The sequence below is a fragment of the Sceloporus occidentalis genome, unplaced genomic scaffold (genome assembly GCF_023333645.1).
Source record: "Sceloporus occidentalis isolate IW3139 unplaced genomic scaffold, rSceOcc1.0.p SCAF_2, whole genome shotgun sequence".
Taxonomy (NCBI): domain Eukaryota; kingdom Metazoa; phylum Chordata; class Lepidosauria; order Squamata; family Phrynosomatidae; genus Sceloporus; species Sceloporus occidentalis.
The window spans coordinates 98,343,511-98,358,697 of NW_028316982.1; the positions used below are offsets into that span (position 1 = coordinate 98,343,511).

At 40.3% G+C, this 15,187-nt stretch overlaps 1 protein-coding gene across 2 annotated transcripts in view; it reads right to left on the reverse strand.

Annotated features, from left to right (window-relative positions):
- The window catches only part of MCU (mitochondrial calcium uniporter), a 177,855-nt gene that overhangs the window by 15,411 nt on the left and 147,257 nt on the right, over nt 1-15,187 (reverse strand). For both annotated transcript variants that reach the window (XM_089510394.1, XM_089510393.1), the window contains exon 2: nt 4,282-4,351. In XM_089510394.1, coding sequence (XP_089366520.1) covers nt 4,282-4,321 — 40 coding nt within the window. In that variant the 5' untranslated portion in view covers nt 4,322-4,351. The remainder of the gene's footprint in view (nt 1-4,281; nt 4,352-15,187) is intronic.

A 15,187-nucleotide genomic window follows, 5' to 3' on the forward strand; every position in this document is an offset into this window, starting at 1 on the left:
ACCAGACTAAGTGCTGGCAGATAGATCAGAGAGATCAGCAGCTGCTTCCTGCTTCTCTCATTTGCCAGTGCTTAGTCTATTGTAACCAACCAGAAAGGTCTAAGGCAAAGAAAGAAGGTCTTTTTAAACATGTGACTGTTTTCACTTATATTTTGCAGGGGGATCTGTGTGTTTGTGCATGCATACATGCACACCTGTGTGCCATAAGGGGCAGGGATAATGTCTTGGCAGTATGTGATAAGCTTTTAGTGCAAATGAATGCTGTAATCCCAGAAAGTTTTTAGGTATGATAGAAAACAGAGCATAGTGTTTTTAGTAATAGTGCTACTGTAGTGGAGAATAGCCCTTTTGTGATAAAGTTCTACATCTATCTCCTTTCAGAATGTTCCAGGAAGGCATTATCCAAGACCTCAGTCTGGCTTGTTGATCTGTCGTTGTTACTGTTATGTGCCTTCAAGTAGTTTCTGACTTATGGCAACACTAAGATGAAGCTATCACCCATATGCTCTCAACCTGGCAAGCTCATCTAAAGCACAACACCATGTTGTAGATCAGATTTAATACCAAGCTATGGTTTGCTGTTAAGATGCACAGGCCTTTGACTTGCATAGATCCCCTTTTCCATATCACATTTTCTTCACTAACATCCTTGTTAGTGGTAAACTATAGCTGGACATCTTGTCTGAACCAGGCAAACAATGATTTGCTGAAGTCATCACTGTCCTGATGACAGCTGTAGCTTCAGAGGGCAATTTTGGACTGTAAACCTGAGGGGAGGGAACAATCTGTAAATTGCTCTGAGAGCCTTTGTGCCTGAAAAAGCAGGGTACAAATATTCCAAAGAAAACAAATCTTCTGCCTAAGGTGGGGATCTCTGAGGGAGTAGACTGGACTAGTTATCCACTAGCATCTTCAAAAGCACAAGAGAGGAACCGTGGCTATGCCTTCAGAATTTGACTGAGACCTGGGTTCATGGCCTTCCTGAACTTTCATTTCACATTCTTTCACTCCTGTTTTCATTTTGTATATTAAGCATATCCATGCAAATTCTGTTTCCCTATTTTTTGGTGCTTTTTGAACATATTGCTTTTTCACATGCCTAAGTAGCATGGTTCTATGAAGTTACAAGGAGTCGCTGCAGGCGCATCCATTTTTGCTGGATCAAAGCTGTGGCAACTGCATGCTGTGGCCCTGATCCAGCCTTTCCAGGCTATGAAAAGGAACTACAAAAAGTGGCTTTTTGAGCCCTGGAAACAGTACGATAGCTGTAGCGGTGCGGCTATATGGTGCTCCTTTGGTGCTGCGTTGTGTGGATGCAGTGCCAAAGGAGCGCTGTGACGTGTGCGGAGATGCCACGTCCCGACTCTGCCCCCTGGTCAGCCCAAAGTGCCAGTCTGCACAGGGACAAGCTCTCTTTCTTTAGTGAACCTGTGACCTTGTTCCTTGATTCTGGCTCCCTTTGAAGACCAGGAGCTTTTGGAGTTCAACTACATAGTGTTTTGCAGGCTGATTACTGGAGATGTAATTTCACCGTTTGTTTTGGCTGGATACAGGAATCATTTGGATTTGTTCCTAACTCAGCTGTTGCAACCTGAAAGATGGTCCTGCCTGTCCAGTTATCAATGTCCTCCTATCTCTATAGGAATTTTTTTCCCTATGCCTCCATTCTTCTGTTACACATACCCCTCTGATGTTACAACTACATTCAAATAAGTAATGATAACTGGCACCCACAAGGACTGGTAGGGCAGGGTGGCCAATGAAATGAGAAACCAAGTTCAACAGTACGCAGAGCCAACTAATTTTGGCTTTGTCACCTTACTTGCAATGGTGCTACAGCACAAGCCTTTAACATTTAACATCTAACTGAAGTGAAATATAACATTTTATGTTTGTTGTACACCTTTGAGTCATTTCTGACTTATGGTGACTCTAAGGCAACCGTATCACAGGGGTTTCTTGGCAAGATTTGTTCAGAGCAGTTTCCCTTTGCCCTCCTCTGAGGCTGAGAGAGTGTGACTTGCCCAGGTCAACTAGTGGGTTTCCATGGTTGAACAGGGATTTGAACCCTGGTCTTCAGAGTTGCAGTCCAACACTGAAACCACTACATCTGTAATGGTGAAACTATGGCATGTGCGCGCTCTCTGGCATGCGAAGCCATTTCTGAGGGTACACAGAGAGACAGGAGGGTGGGTGAAGAGGAGGAACAGGTGTGTGCCTGTTCCTTCTCTTTCCCCGCCCTCCCGGGCCTTTAACTGTCTCTGGGAAAGTCCTGCCACCAGAAGTCCCATTCCCTGGAAGTCCCACCCCTGCCTCTGGGTAACACCCAGTGCAGGAAAGTCTTTGAATTTGGGCACTTGGTTTCTAAAAGGTTCACCATCACTGCACAACATCACACTGGCTATATTACTTCCACATTATCCTATTTGACTCTTCTGGGATGAGAAATTTAGCCATTTGATGTACTGCTTGTAAGTAAGAAGACAGGCAGAGGTAGCCCAAGCAGTACATGTGTCTGCCCCACCTGCCCTAGTGAACCAGTCTTGAAAATAGGTTTTACAAATAATGTAAACTGAGGCTATACAGAATTGCAGCAAGCAATAGAATCCAGGCTTCCAGCATAGCAAACAGCTGTTCAACTACACTGCTAGATGAGCTTCTGCTCTCTAGCAGTTGGCTCTAGCACTAATCTGGAGAAACTTTACCTTTGTGTGTAATAGCAATCAAATTCTCTATCTAAAATGCAAAAGCTGCCTCACAAGTTCACTGTGCACTACTTACTCTGATAAAGATGACAACATGGATGTATGGACTTCCATTACCATTTGATTTTCCAAATTCCAAAATATGCATTGGATAATAGAAATATTATGACTAAACAAAACATTCGAAGTTAGTAAGCAAGCTTTTCAGTTTACCAGATGTCATAATCTGATCAAGAGTTTTGGACAACTCAAAAGCTTGCTCAATGTTGTTGTTTTTATTTCTGCCTGGGGCAAAAAGGGATATGATCCACCTGTGGATTCTGGAAGGTCTCACCTGACACAAACCAACAAAAATTCTGTGACTTTCTATGCAACTTTCTTGATGATATTCAGTGTAATGTCTGAAGTACAGTACTTGAATACTGGAGCAGGAAATTTCAACTCTCTTTGGTAGGAGCTTTTTTAAAGGACAAATTAATTACAACAAACATTCACTCACTATTGAAGGTACAGTATTAGAAAGTATCTGCTCGGTACAGCAAGTATTAAGCAACTAGAGCTTTATAAAATCCTTTTACACTGTAAACCCAGCAAGACACATCAACAACATTATTCATTTTAATGGCCAGTTAAGCATTTCCCCCTTTGATTCAGTTCCATTACATTACTATTGGAAATATGCTCATGTATTTCAAATATTTTTGAAATATGAGATGTTTTCATGGTTCATGATTTTTTTTAAAAATAGTATTCATAAATTATTGAGCATTTTAACATACTTATTTTTTTGTGTGACCAATGTAACATTCCCAGGACCAAATGATCCAAGTAAACAACAAGGAAGGGCTTCAGAAATTCTGAGAAACCTCAACCACTTTGAAGCATAAAATTAAATAAAACTAAAGGAATCAAAGAAAATGATGACCAAAATATTTCAGTCTGGAATACATACATTGTAGATATACAGGAAGTTCAAAAATGTCAGCTTGAGAGCAGATATACATTTTAGCCACATAGTTCTCTAATTCAAAGAACTATGCCACAAGTGCAAAACCAACAGTTATGAAACCCCCCTTCCAACTTTTCACTTGTAAAACAGAAATTAAAACAGCGAGGCCATGTTCAATATATTTCAATCTATCTTTTTAAAGAAGACCAGTTACAACTACATCATTGAGTGACTGCAAAGATAAATTTGACTCATCCGTAAGAGATAGGGTTGCTCTTGAAACAGTCCAAAATTTCAGGGGATAAAATGAGTTTTGCATGAGATACCACTAAGATATTAAGTCATCAAGAACAAATAAATCATGAAGGAAGGTCCTTATCTAAGAGAGGAACAAGTAAAGGAAACTCAGAGGCAACCAGCATAATTCAGCTGTTCAGGAATGCCAGGGCAAGTAAGATGGTCTTAATTTCTTTTAAACAAACTTTTGCCAGCAAAATTCAGGCTGTTTCTGCCTAGAGCTTAATCTTGCCTGCCTTTACATAAACTAATGTTACATCCCTAATTAAAGCAAGACAAACACTCAACTCTTATTAATCTTTTATTAACCGATTTATTTATTGTACTCACCATCAGAGGGCACTACAGTACTGCAATAAACCACTCTCATGGTCTGCCATGGAGGAAGCCTTTGGTGTGCCTAGAAAAATGAACACAGCAAGGTAAGATTTATTAATAAAACAACAAATGCTAGGTTATTTCAGATGACCTGTGCCAGGATATGAATCCAGCTATATCCTACTACCGACTGCAGAGAAGAGAGTAAATCAAGAGAACCTTTCAAGAGCAGTACCTCTTCCTGCCATCTGTCATTCAGTATGGATATTCTTCATGAGCCAATTCTTTTACCTTGCAAATCATGTTAATCTGAACATTATTTAGGAGTCATGAAATCTTTAAGAAGCACTTTAGCCTATCAGTACTTTGGGAGTAAAATTCCATCCTAAGCCAAAAGCAGGAAAGGTGTATGTTAATATGCTACAAAAGGAGTCCAGGCAGAGAACATAGCTAAGAAAGAAGTACGACAGTAACAGAATAGATTACCATCATACAACATCAGAGTGCTATAGCCTTTAAGGAATCCCAGCCAGCAGAACTAACCACATTGCTCAAAATGATTCATTTCATATAAGCAAGCGTGCATGAGTAGAAACAGGAAAACGTGGGCTAAAAGAGTATTAGGGAGAATCCAAGGAAAGCTAACTGAAATACTAATTAATATACATGAGTTCCATATTTACATCTCCACATTTATGCCTTGAATGATTTGCACTATCCTACACAATGACAGGGTTCTGAAATCATTATTGTAAGATCTGCAGCATCTCTTACTTTCATTTTCACTTATTTGTGATGAAGACTATCAAATGTTGTAGCACACCCATATCTTTAAGAGTGATCCATAGTTTCTCATCATTTATTTAATCAAATACTTAGCTATAGTCTAAGGTGATTTTGCCTATTCTTTCTTCACTCAAAGGTTATTTTGCCTGTTCTTTCCTCTGAAATATAGCCTACAGCACCTGGTACTTGTTGGCAGACTACCACCCAAGTACAAACCAGAGCTGGCTTTGCTTAACTTCCAAGACAAAATGGGGATCCAGTGCCTCTATCTTGCAAGATAATAGCTGATATTTACTTGAAGCCATCAGCATGGTTTTATTACAAAGTATTTCCCATCTGTTGTTCTGTTTAACAATTAACACTTGAGACGGTGACACACAGATGACTCGAAGAGAGACTTTGTGACTTAATATGTAGCAGCTGTAATCTTCCAAGGAGCTTTACTTCACACATCATATTCATAGAATCATAGAATCATAGAATCGTAGAGTTGGAAGAGACCACTAGGGCCATCCAGTCCAACCCCCTGCCATGCAGGAAATCCAAATCAAAGCATCCCTGACAGATGGCCATCCAGCCTCTGTTTAAAGACCTCCAAGGAAGGAGACTCTATCACCTTCCGAGGAAGTGCATTCCACTGCCGAACAGCCCTTACTGTCAGGAAGTTCCTCCTAATGTTCAGGTGGAATCTCTTTTCCTGTAGCTTGCATCCATTGTTCCGGGTCCTGTTCTCTGGAGCAGCAGAAAACAAGCTTGCTCCCTCCTCAATATGACATCCTTTCAAATATTTAAACAGGGCTATCATATCACCTCTTAACCTTCTTTTCTCCAGGCTAAACATCCCCAGCTCCCTAAGTCGTTCCTCATAGGGCATGGTCTCCAGACCCTTCACCATTTTTGTCGCCCTCCTTTGGACACGCTCCAGTTTCTCAATGTCCTTTTTGAATTGTGGCACCCAGAACTGGACACAATATTCTAGGTGGGGCCTGACCAAAGCAGAATACAGTGGCACTATTACTTCTCTTGATCTAGACACTATACTTCTATTGATGCAGCCTAAAATAGCATTGGCCTTTTTAGCTGCCGCATCACACTGTTCACTCATGTTCAACTTGTGGTCTACTTGGACTCCTAGATCCCTTTCACACGTAGTTTCATTCAGCCAGGTGTCACCCATCCTATATCTGTGCATTTTATTTTTCCGCCCTAAGTGCAATACCTTACATTTCTCTGTGTTGAATTTCATTTTGTTAGCTTTGGCCCAGCTTTCTAGTCTATTCAGGTCATTTTGAATCTTGATCCTGTCCTCTGGGGTATTAGCTATTCCCCCTAATTTGGTGTCATCTGCAAATTTGATAAGTATGCTCCCAATTCTGTCATCCAGGTCATTGATAAAGATGTTGAATAGCACTGGGCCCAGGACAGAGCCCTGTGGGACCCCACTCGTCACTTCTCTCCAGGATTTATGAGGATTTTCATGATCAAGTGAGGACACAAGACAGAGCCTTCTCAGTAGTTGCTCTCATTCCACAAGAGGCTAGGCTGGCTTCTTTCCTGCTTTCCTTTTGCCAGCCGGCAAAGGAAAGCAGGTTATTAATTCTTTGGGAGTCACCTTGGGTCCCACTCCCGGAGAAAGGCAGTAAACCCACATTTTATGAGCATCTTATCGTATTTTTTCTTATGCTAAACAAGAGCAAAAACATGAATGGATTTGACCGAACATTAGTTTATCTATGGTTTAATTATCTCCCACTTTAGCCAGACAAGTATCTCCAGAAAAAAAACATAAACAAGTCAAGAGAAATAATGTCTACTTTTATTAAACGTCTACTTCTATTATAGCAATTTTTACCTCACCAACCTAGTCAAAAATGCCTAAGATGGCTAACAGAATGAAATCCCCTTCTCCCTTTCTCTCATACACAATACATAATATATGCTACCTTATTCCATTGAATGTATATATTCTATTATATTATAATTATGGCAATCTTAAAGCAAACCTATCACAGGATTTTCTTGACAAGATTTGTTCAGAGGGTGTTTGCCATTGCATCACTGAGAAGTTGAGAGCATGAGACTTGCCCAAAGTCATTCAGAGGATTTCTATGGCCAAGCAGGGATTTGAACCCTGGTCTCCAGAGTCATAGTCCAATGCTCAAACCGCAGCACCACACTGGCTATCATATCATGTCATATCATATCATATATCATGTACATGTTTCAAATAATAACAAAGATTATGAGGAAACAGATTAACCATATGCATTTAAAGACTCCTGCTGGAAGAAATGTGCTTTCTAAAGTCTATGAAAAATCTTTAGAGAAGCCAGCTGGATATCTCAGAACAGAAGCTGGTGCCACCAGAAAATATGCTGCCTCCTGAATTGCACCCTGGAGAACAAACTGGTAATAAACTCTGCTGTGACCGTAATAGAGTCTCATGATCAGGAAAGATGCCACATAAATCATATTACAACAGTTTAAACTTCTACAGTGTGGTGCTCTTTGGATGTTTTGGATGACAATTCCTAGAATTCCTCATCATTGGCCATGCAGACTGTTGGGAATCCAACTCGTATGAAGGACACAAGGCTGGGGAAGGCTACAGCAGTCCAAACAAAAAGTAACTACCCAAAACAAAGATGTGCCACCAAATCAATATTCTGAATCAATGTTCTCTGGGAGGAGACACAGGTTGGTACACCAACTCCACCATGAAAATGCAATCCTTTGGACATATATAACTATTAATCATATTGCCTCTTACTATGGAGGCTCCATTAACATACTATGCACAGAAATTGAATAAGAAGTTGGGCTGTATAAAAAACATTGAAGTTCAAGAAACTTCATTAGCTGCATACGAAGTGGAAAAACAACATAAATAAATGCAGTCACCGCACAGGAGAAGAACAGTAAATCAAACAGTCATCTTTCATATCAATCCTTTGTTTCTGTACTGAGAAAGTAGTGGGGCACACCGAGTCAGTTCTATTTGCATTTTCTGGGCTTAACATATTGTTTGCCCACAACATCATTTTGCTGTTGCAATATAGCCTCGTTTCCACTCATGCCAGCTTGATTTTTCAACACCAACTGTGATATTGAAAATGCATATTTCAACATTAGGACTGTACAAACTGACCTCCAGGTAAAGTCTAGTCACACTATTCAATTATTCTGTAAGTTATATAATACTGCTGTAATAAACATTTGTGTTGAATAAGACAAGTCTTTGAATTCAAGCCTAGTATGAGCCATTCCTAATGGGAATTATATAAAAGGAATGGAAGTAGAGGCACTGAGACCATCGTGATGGGCAACTCATGGCCTTCTAGAAGTTGTTGAATTATAACTTTTATCATCCTTGACCATTAGTCAAACTGTCTGTGGGAGTTGGTGTTCAATCTCATATGGAGGGCTACAAACTTCACAACCCCTAGGACAGCTCCTGGTTTTAGCTGGCCTCCTCAACCCTTGATCCTATATAAAGACCCCCATCCTATCAAATGATAAATACAGCCAGCCCTCTGTATCCATGGATTTCTTATCTACATATTCAAGCATCCATGGCTTGAAAGTATTTTTAAAAATATAAATTCCAAAAAGCAAACCTTGATTTTATCATTTTACATAAGGGACACCTTTTTACTATGCCATTGTATTTAATGGGACTTGAGCATCCACAGATTTTGTTACCCATGAAGGGGTCCTGGAAACAAACCCCAGCGGATACCAAGGGCCCACTGTATTGTCCTGTGTAAAGGTTGGTGAGACACTTTGTCTTCTGAAACGAAAGGCAAGAGAACATAACATCAACTAGCCAACAAACATAGAAGACTTCAAAATAATGAAGTTTTGGAACAAAAAACTCAATGCTCATTCCAGACTTCATTGCTTATGACTAACAACCAACCTCTCAAAGCCATTTAATTAATAGTGATAGACACTAGTTCTGACACTAATTCATGAGGCATATGAAATTGCATCCTGGTTTCAACTGGAGGCACATGTTTACCTTTTAAAATCATTTGCCAAGAGGAAACTGGATAAATAAGCAGAGCCTTACTAGACTGAGAAGGGAATGAGCTTGCAGTTTTTGTTTCTCCAGCCGTCGTGGGCGATGAAATACAATGTACACAGAGAACAAAGTCTCTATGTGCCCATAACAGCAATATGGTTTTGACCTTTCCAAATTTTCTACCACCTGCTGTGGAACAAGATGGGAAAGATGGGGACTTGCTTGAGATCATGCCAAGGGAACAGGGGAGAGAAGAATAAACCCCAGAAATAAACTCTGGCTTTTTTGTTGTTGAAGCTGGCGGAAGTAGGGGAAACCTCTGGGAAACATCCTAGTGAAAAAACAATTCAGCCCATGTCCTATCTCGCTTTGACAGGTGCAGTGGAGCAGTGCAGATATTTATAGAGTTTGAGCAGACAGGAAACTTCTATCATCTGACTCTCATCATTTACATGTAACATCCATAGTTTAAGTATGCTACCAACTACCAGTGAAGCTCAAGTCCCATTAAATATAATGACATAGCAAAATGGTGTCCCTCATAAAAAATGGAAAATCAAGGTTTGATATTTGAAATTTATACTTTTTTGGAACATTTTCAAACCGTGGATGCTTGAATCTGGGTATAAGAAGGGCCAACTGTACTCTATGCAGGAGTGTGGCTTACACTAGCAAATTCAATTATTGTTATTTTTATATATCTGGTTTCCTAAGCAGAGTTAAGGCAAACAGCAATTGGCTAGATATGATGTTGGTACCAAAAGGTAAAAAAGTAAACCAACCCACCCTGAATTTTCCACATACTTTAGAATTACGCTATATATATAGTAAGATAGCCTGGCCAGCTAAGTGCTTTGATGAAATATTTCAAGTGTTTGCAAATATGTATAAACATGGCAGGCATGCGAGAAACAAGTACAGCAATTCTTTCCCCTCAAAATTAAGACATTCGAATTGTGTGTCTTCAAATTGTTTCTGAGTTATGGCACGCTAAGTTAAGAAAACTTATCACAGGGGTTTCTTGACAAGTTTCTTCAGCATGGGTTTGATATTGCCATCCTCTGAGGCAGAGAGAGTGTGACTTGCCCAAGGTCACCCAGTGGGTTTACACGGCTGAGCTCAGATTTGAACCGTGGTCTCCAATCATAGGCCAATGCTCAAACCCCTACCATGCTGGCTATTTTTTACCTTGGCGTCAATGGAACATCCCACATGGGCATAATCTTACACATCTTTATTTTCTTGTCTTAAGGTAAAGCCAGCACTGGGACAATTAATTAGTGAAATATGGAAGCTCTAGATATATTTGGTGTGGGAAAATTAAAAGGTTTAGGAGGAAATGAAAGTATTTTCTATCATAATGCTGCAGGTTCTAAAAAAAGAATCTAGTCACATCTGAACCAGAGTTGAGAACAATTAGCTGCTTATGGCTGAAAAGACAAATCTTGCTCTGCACTATGAAATAAAAATCAATATTTGGCTCTGACACGAAAGTACCTCAAAAACTGTTGGCCACAACCCAAATAACGTGAGAGGACTGTTGCAAGCTTTCCCCAAGCAATCTTGGTACTTTTGTTTTTAAAGTAAGTGATGGGCTAAACTGTGTGCCATCTCAGCCAATGCGTTCCCCCGCTTTCTTGCGCCGTTTCATCTTCTTAAGATGTCATTAGATTCTATAGCACACTTTAACAAATTATGTAGACACTTTCCAAACTGTAAACACACTGAACAATTACTATTAAACTACAGTACTTTCTTCACTTAAACAGTAGCTAATCCCAGCTAATCCTGAAACAGTGGCCTGTTACAGACTGCCAAAATAAAGCTGCTTCGAGTCTCTTTGGAGGTATGCTATTTAAATGATGCATGGGTCCTAAGAGTCCGGAGGTCGCGCCAAAGCCACACTCTATTCCTAAGCACTGGAGTGCAGCTTTGGTGCAGCTTCCGGATTCTTAGGATGCATGCATCATTTAAACAGCATACCTCCAAAGAGACCCGAAGCAGCTTTATTTTGGCAGTCTGTAACAGGCCAGGGATATGAATTCCTGGGCCTCCCATTAGGCCCCACAAAATGCAAGAGCTTTATGCCAAACCCTCTGGAGGACCAAAAGTTTCTCACATGTGCATTAAAGCCTAAATGCCAGAGGTCTTTTCCAATTTATTCGCCGAGAGCGTTTTTCTTAAAGTGTTGTTTAAGATTAAGAAGAACTAGCATTGGAGGATGGTAATCTGAATGACCATTTGTCAACAAAGGTACTTGAAAAGGTGTAAAAAACCAAATCCTCCCTTTGGAACTTATTGGTTCCAAATAAAAGTGTTTGCTGTGATCCCCTCAATATGCCTAGGTTTAGGGGCAAACTGTAGGAAGTGGGAAGTCGAAAGCCTTCATGGTTGGTATCCATAGGTTTTTTTTGGTGTTTTTTGGGCTATGTGGCCATGTTCTGTAAGAGGCCATGTAGGAAGTGGGTTCAGAGATGTTTTGGTGGCATTAGAATGGCTCAGAGAATTGCTTCTATGGCGCCAGAAGATCTAGACTGCAAGTCAATCTACATAACAGAATTGGTAACGGAAGAAAAAAACTCACTATACTCCCCCTGTTTAAAGACCAAGGTTTTCTAGATATGTTTGTTGATGTTGTTGTTGTTGTGTGCCTTCAAGTAGCTTATGACTTATGGATACCCTAAGGTGAACCTATCACAGGGTTTTCTGAGGCTGAAAGCGCATGACCTGCCCAAGGTCACCCAGTTCCATGGTCAAGTAAGGATTTGAATCCTTGTCTGCAGAGTTATAGTCCAATGCTCAAAGCACTCCACCACACTGACTCTCAAAAATGTTTGTTTAAGATGTTACTCATTTTAAATAAGAACTAGTCCATTTTCCTTTAGAAAACGGGAAACTAAAAAAAAAACCAAACCTACAATTCAGAGACAGAGTATAATTCACATAAAATACTCAACAGCAGAGAAGATATATTCAATTTTTGGTACTTTGAAGCATTTTGAAATTGCATATTATTTGACTAGGCTAACTTTCGGATGTTTTCCTCTAGACATCATCAGTCATGTTAACAGACTTTATATTATTCACTTCTTCTTCCCTTTCTAGCTCATGTAAAATTATTTCAAGGATATATTTAAAGCCACCAAAATGAGATGGAATCAACAATGATTTACAATTTGAACCTGCTATGAGCAGATTCCTTTTGCTTTAGGTGCATACTTTTTTCCAAAGTATCAGCAGTTCGGCATTACCATAATGTGAGTAATGGAAAGCTCAGCTAAAATTTCAAGAAAAATGAGAAACAGGCAAGGCATTTTGTGGCCATTATTGTCATCTGAACACGTCATTCTTCATTAAATTGCTGATATTTAGCCTCTACACCTAGCCTGAAATGTACATTTACTGAGGGGAGACAGACAATGATATTAGGACTCAAGTCTTCAATTAAACCAATTCTGAATAAATTGCCAGTGATATAATATGGTAGAGTGTTAGATGCTATCAAGCTAATACAACAGGTTCCCTTCCCAAAGCAAGAATAATTACACACTTGTAGAAATGAAATCCCTTTTTGGGATAATGCATCACCATAGGAAGATGCTATTGTACTGCTTGATGAGAGGTTATTTTTAATTAGAATGCCAATTCGATAGTTTTGAAAAACTAAACACTGTTATTAGAAAGGAGCGCTTGAGAAAAAATTCAAAGTTATTAATCAATATTTAATCAACCCACACCTCTCACAGGGGGCATTTTTGTATTGTCTGCAGAATGACAAATCACCAGGGAAGAGTACAGATGTGTTGTACAAGCTTTCAAGAACAGTATAAGGAAAGCTAAAGCTTAAAATGAACTGAGACTGGCTAGGCAAGCAAAGAGCAACCAACAGTTTTCTTTCAGGTACATTCGTGGCAAGAGAATGACTAAGGAGACAGTGGGGAGTACTGTTCAATAAGGATGGCAAAAAGCAGATCACAGTGAAAAGGCAGAAGTATTCAGTAGCTATTTTGCTTCAGGTCCCCCTTCCCCAAAAGAAAACCTTATACTTCCATGCAGCAAAAACCTTGAAGAGATCTGGACTGCAAATCAAGGCCCTGTACAAATGGGCCCTTTAGCACGTACTGGCGACATGCTAGGGTTGCCTTGGGGCGCCGTTTCCAGACGCCCCACAACCCTAGCACGTCACTGGGACATCATAGCTGTGTGACTCCGTATACACGGCATGCACAGCTGTGATGTCCCTGCTGCGCACCGTCCAAATGGTGCGCCATCCAGATGGGTGTTCGTGCCGTCGCAGGCAGTTTGTAGCGGTGCTAAAAGGATACAGAGGGCCAACTGTATAATCATAGCAAATAATCATAAATCTTTTAAATATAACTAATGAAAAAGAATTACATTGGGGAATCCCCAATTTAACTATCCCAGAACTTTAGCATCTTTGAGACAGCCCAGAGCAGCTCTTAGAACAAATGCCAAATAATATCTGTCTATAAATTGACAATTCTGAGACTAATCAAAGGTTAGATAAGCAAGTACTATAAATATGTGTCAGTGTTTTAGAATTAAATCTTAGGACAGATATTAATGTCCTGCTGTCCACATTCATATCTTAGTGTGTCCTTAACAAGAGAAGCTAAGTAATGCCAAGAACACAGTTGTTAAACTTTATAAACTTTATTGAAGAATCTGTTAGTTCAAGTACAGTAAATTCATGCAATTAATGAAATTTGCCTAAATGTTGACCTACCATGTGCTTGCTTGGGTCTAATGATTGGATTTAGCTTCCAAATCTTGCAATTACTATACAGAAACATTTTTCATTCTTATTCTTTCAGGAAAGTGAAGGGTACTAACAGGGTGGGTGGGTCAGATGCTGAAATACCATTTAAGATTACATTTACTAGACATGGCACTAAATCTTAATGCATGTCTAGTCCATACTGGATTATGCTTACAACTAAAAACATTAGTTACTGGGAAAACTGATTAGTTTGGACATATCATGCCCTTGATGTGATCCAGTTTACCAGCTTTTTTTGGGGGGGAGGGGGGAATCCATCTAGTAATGTTTTCAAGCATCTAGGTTGTATGAAGGACTGCAACACTACAGCTAGGGCAAGTTTACAGAGAGAGAATGAAAGAGAAAGAGGCACTGTCTGCACTGGCTACGGGCAGCCCAGATTATCTTGGCCCCGGAGCTGCTCTACCCTGCTCCTATTACAAAGGCCACCTGTTGCAACGCTGGGTGGCTGTTTGCACAAGCATGCCTCACTGGGCTCATAGGTGTTCACCACTGCTGTGGGTTGCTTTGCTCTGAGGTCAGAATGAGGGGCCCAGTGACAACTACATGACTGGGTTCCTCATTCCAACCTCAGAGTGAGCAACTGGCAGCAGTGGCAGTGGTGTGAGGCGGCTTAGTAGGACACGTTTTAAACAGCTGCCTGGCACTGGAATGGAGAGCTCTGGATCTTCCAGGAAGATATGGAGCAAATAGTGAGTTTTTAAAATACCCCAGTTCTGGTGCTAAGTGGGCCAGATGTGATCTAGTTTAATCGCATCAGAACCGGGATTTTGTCCATGCGTCATCTGGTCTCCCTGCCAAGAGGATGGGTGGAGGCCATTTTATTTGGCCCATGCAGACAGGGCCAGAGAGAATGAGCATTAACAGACTTCAATAGTGAAAGAAGAAGGGAAGAATAATCTACAGTCTGCACCCACAATGTTGTGTAAAGTTTGGCCCATACGTTGGATGAATTCCAGCAAAAGGTCCATGAAACAAACAAAAAGGACAAGCTGGAGGAGACCACCCATCCAACAACCTTTGTTACTGTTGATTTTTCTTTAAGTTTTAGATGCCTTGGTTTTGCACAGGCCTTCTGAGCTATCTACTCTGCAAGTAAATGGTCTGGCACCATTCCTTTGCTATCACTGTTTTGCCACCCTCTTCCATCTGGATTATATAGTTAAATCTGAGGTAGGCACTTGATCATTTCCTCCTTCCTTTCATCCCTGTCCTAGGGCCCATTCAGAAGATGCTCACAGTGCCTAATCATCCCAAGCAGCTTAATGTCTGCTAGCCCTCTACAGTCATGGTTGAATTCCCTGCTT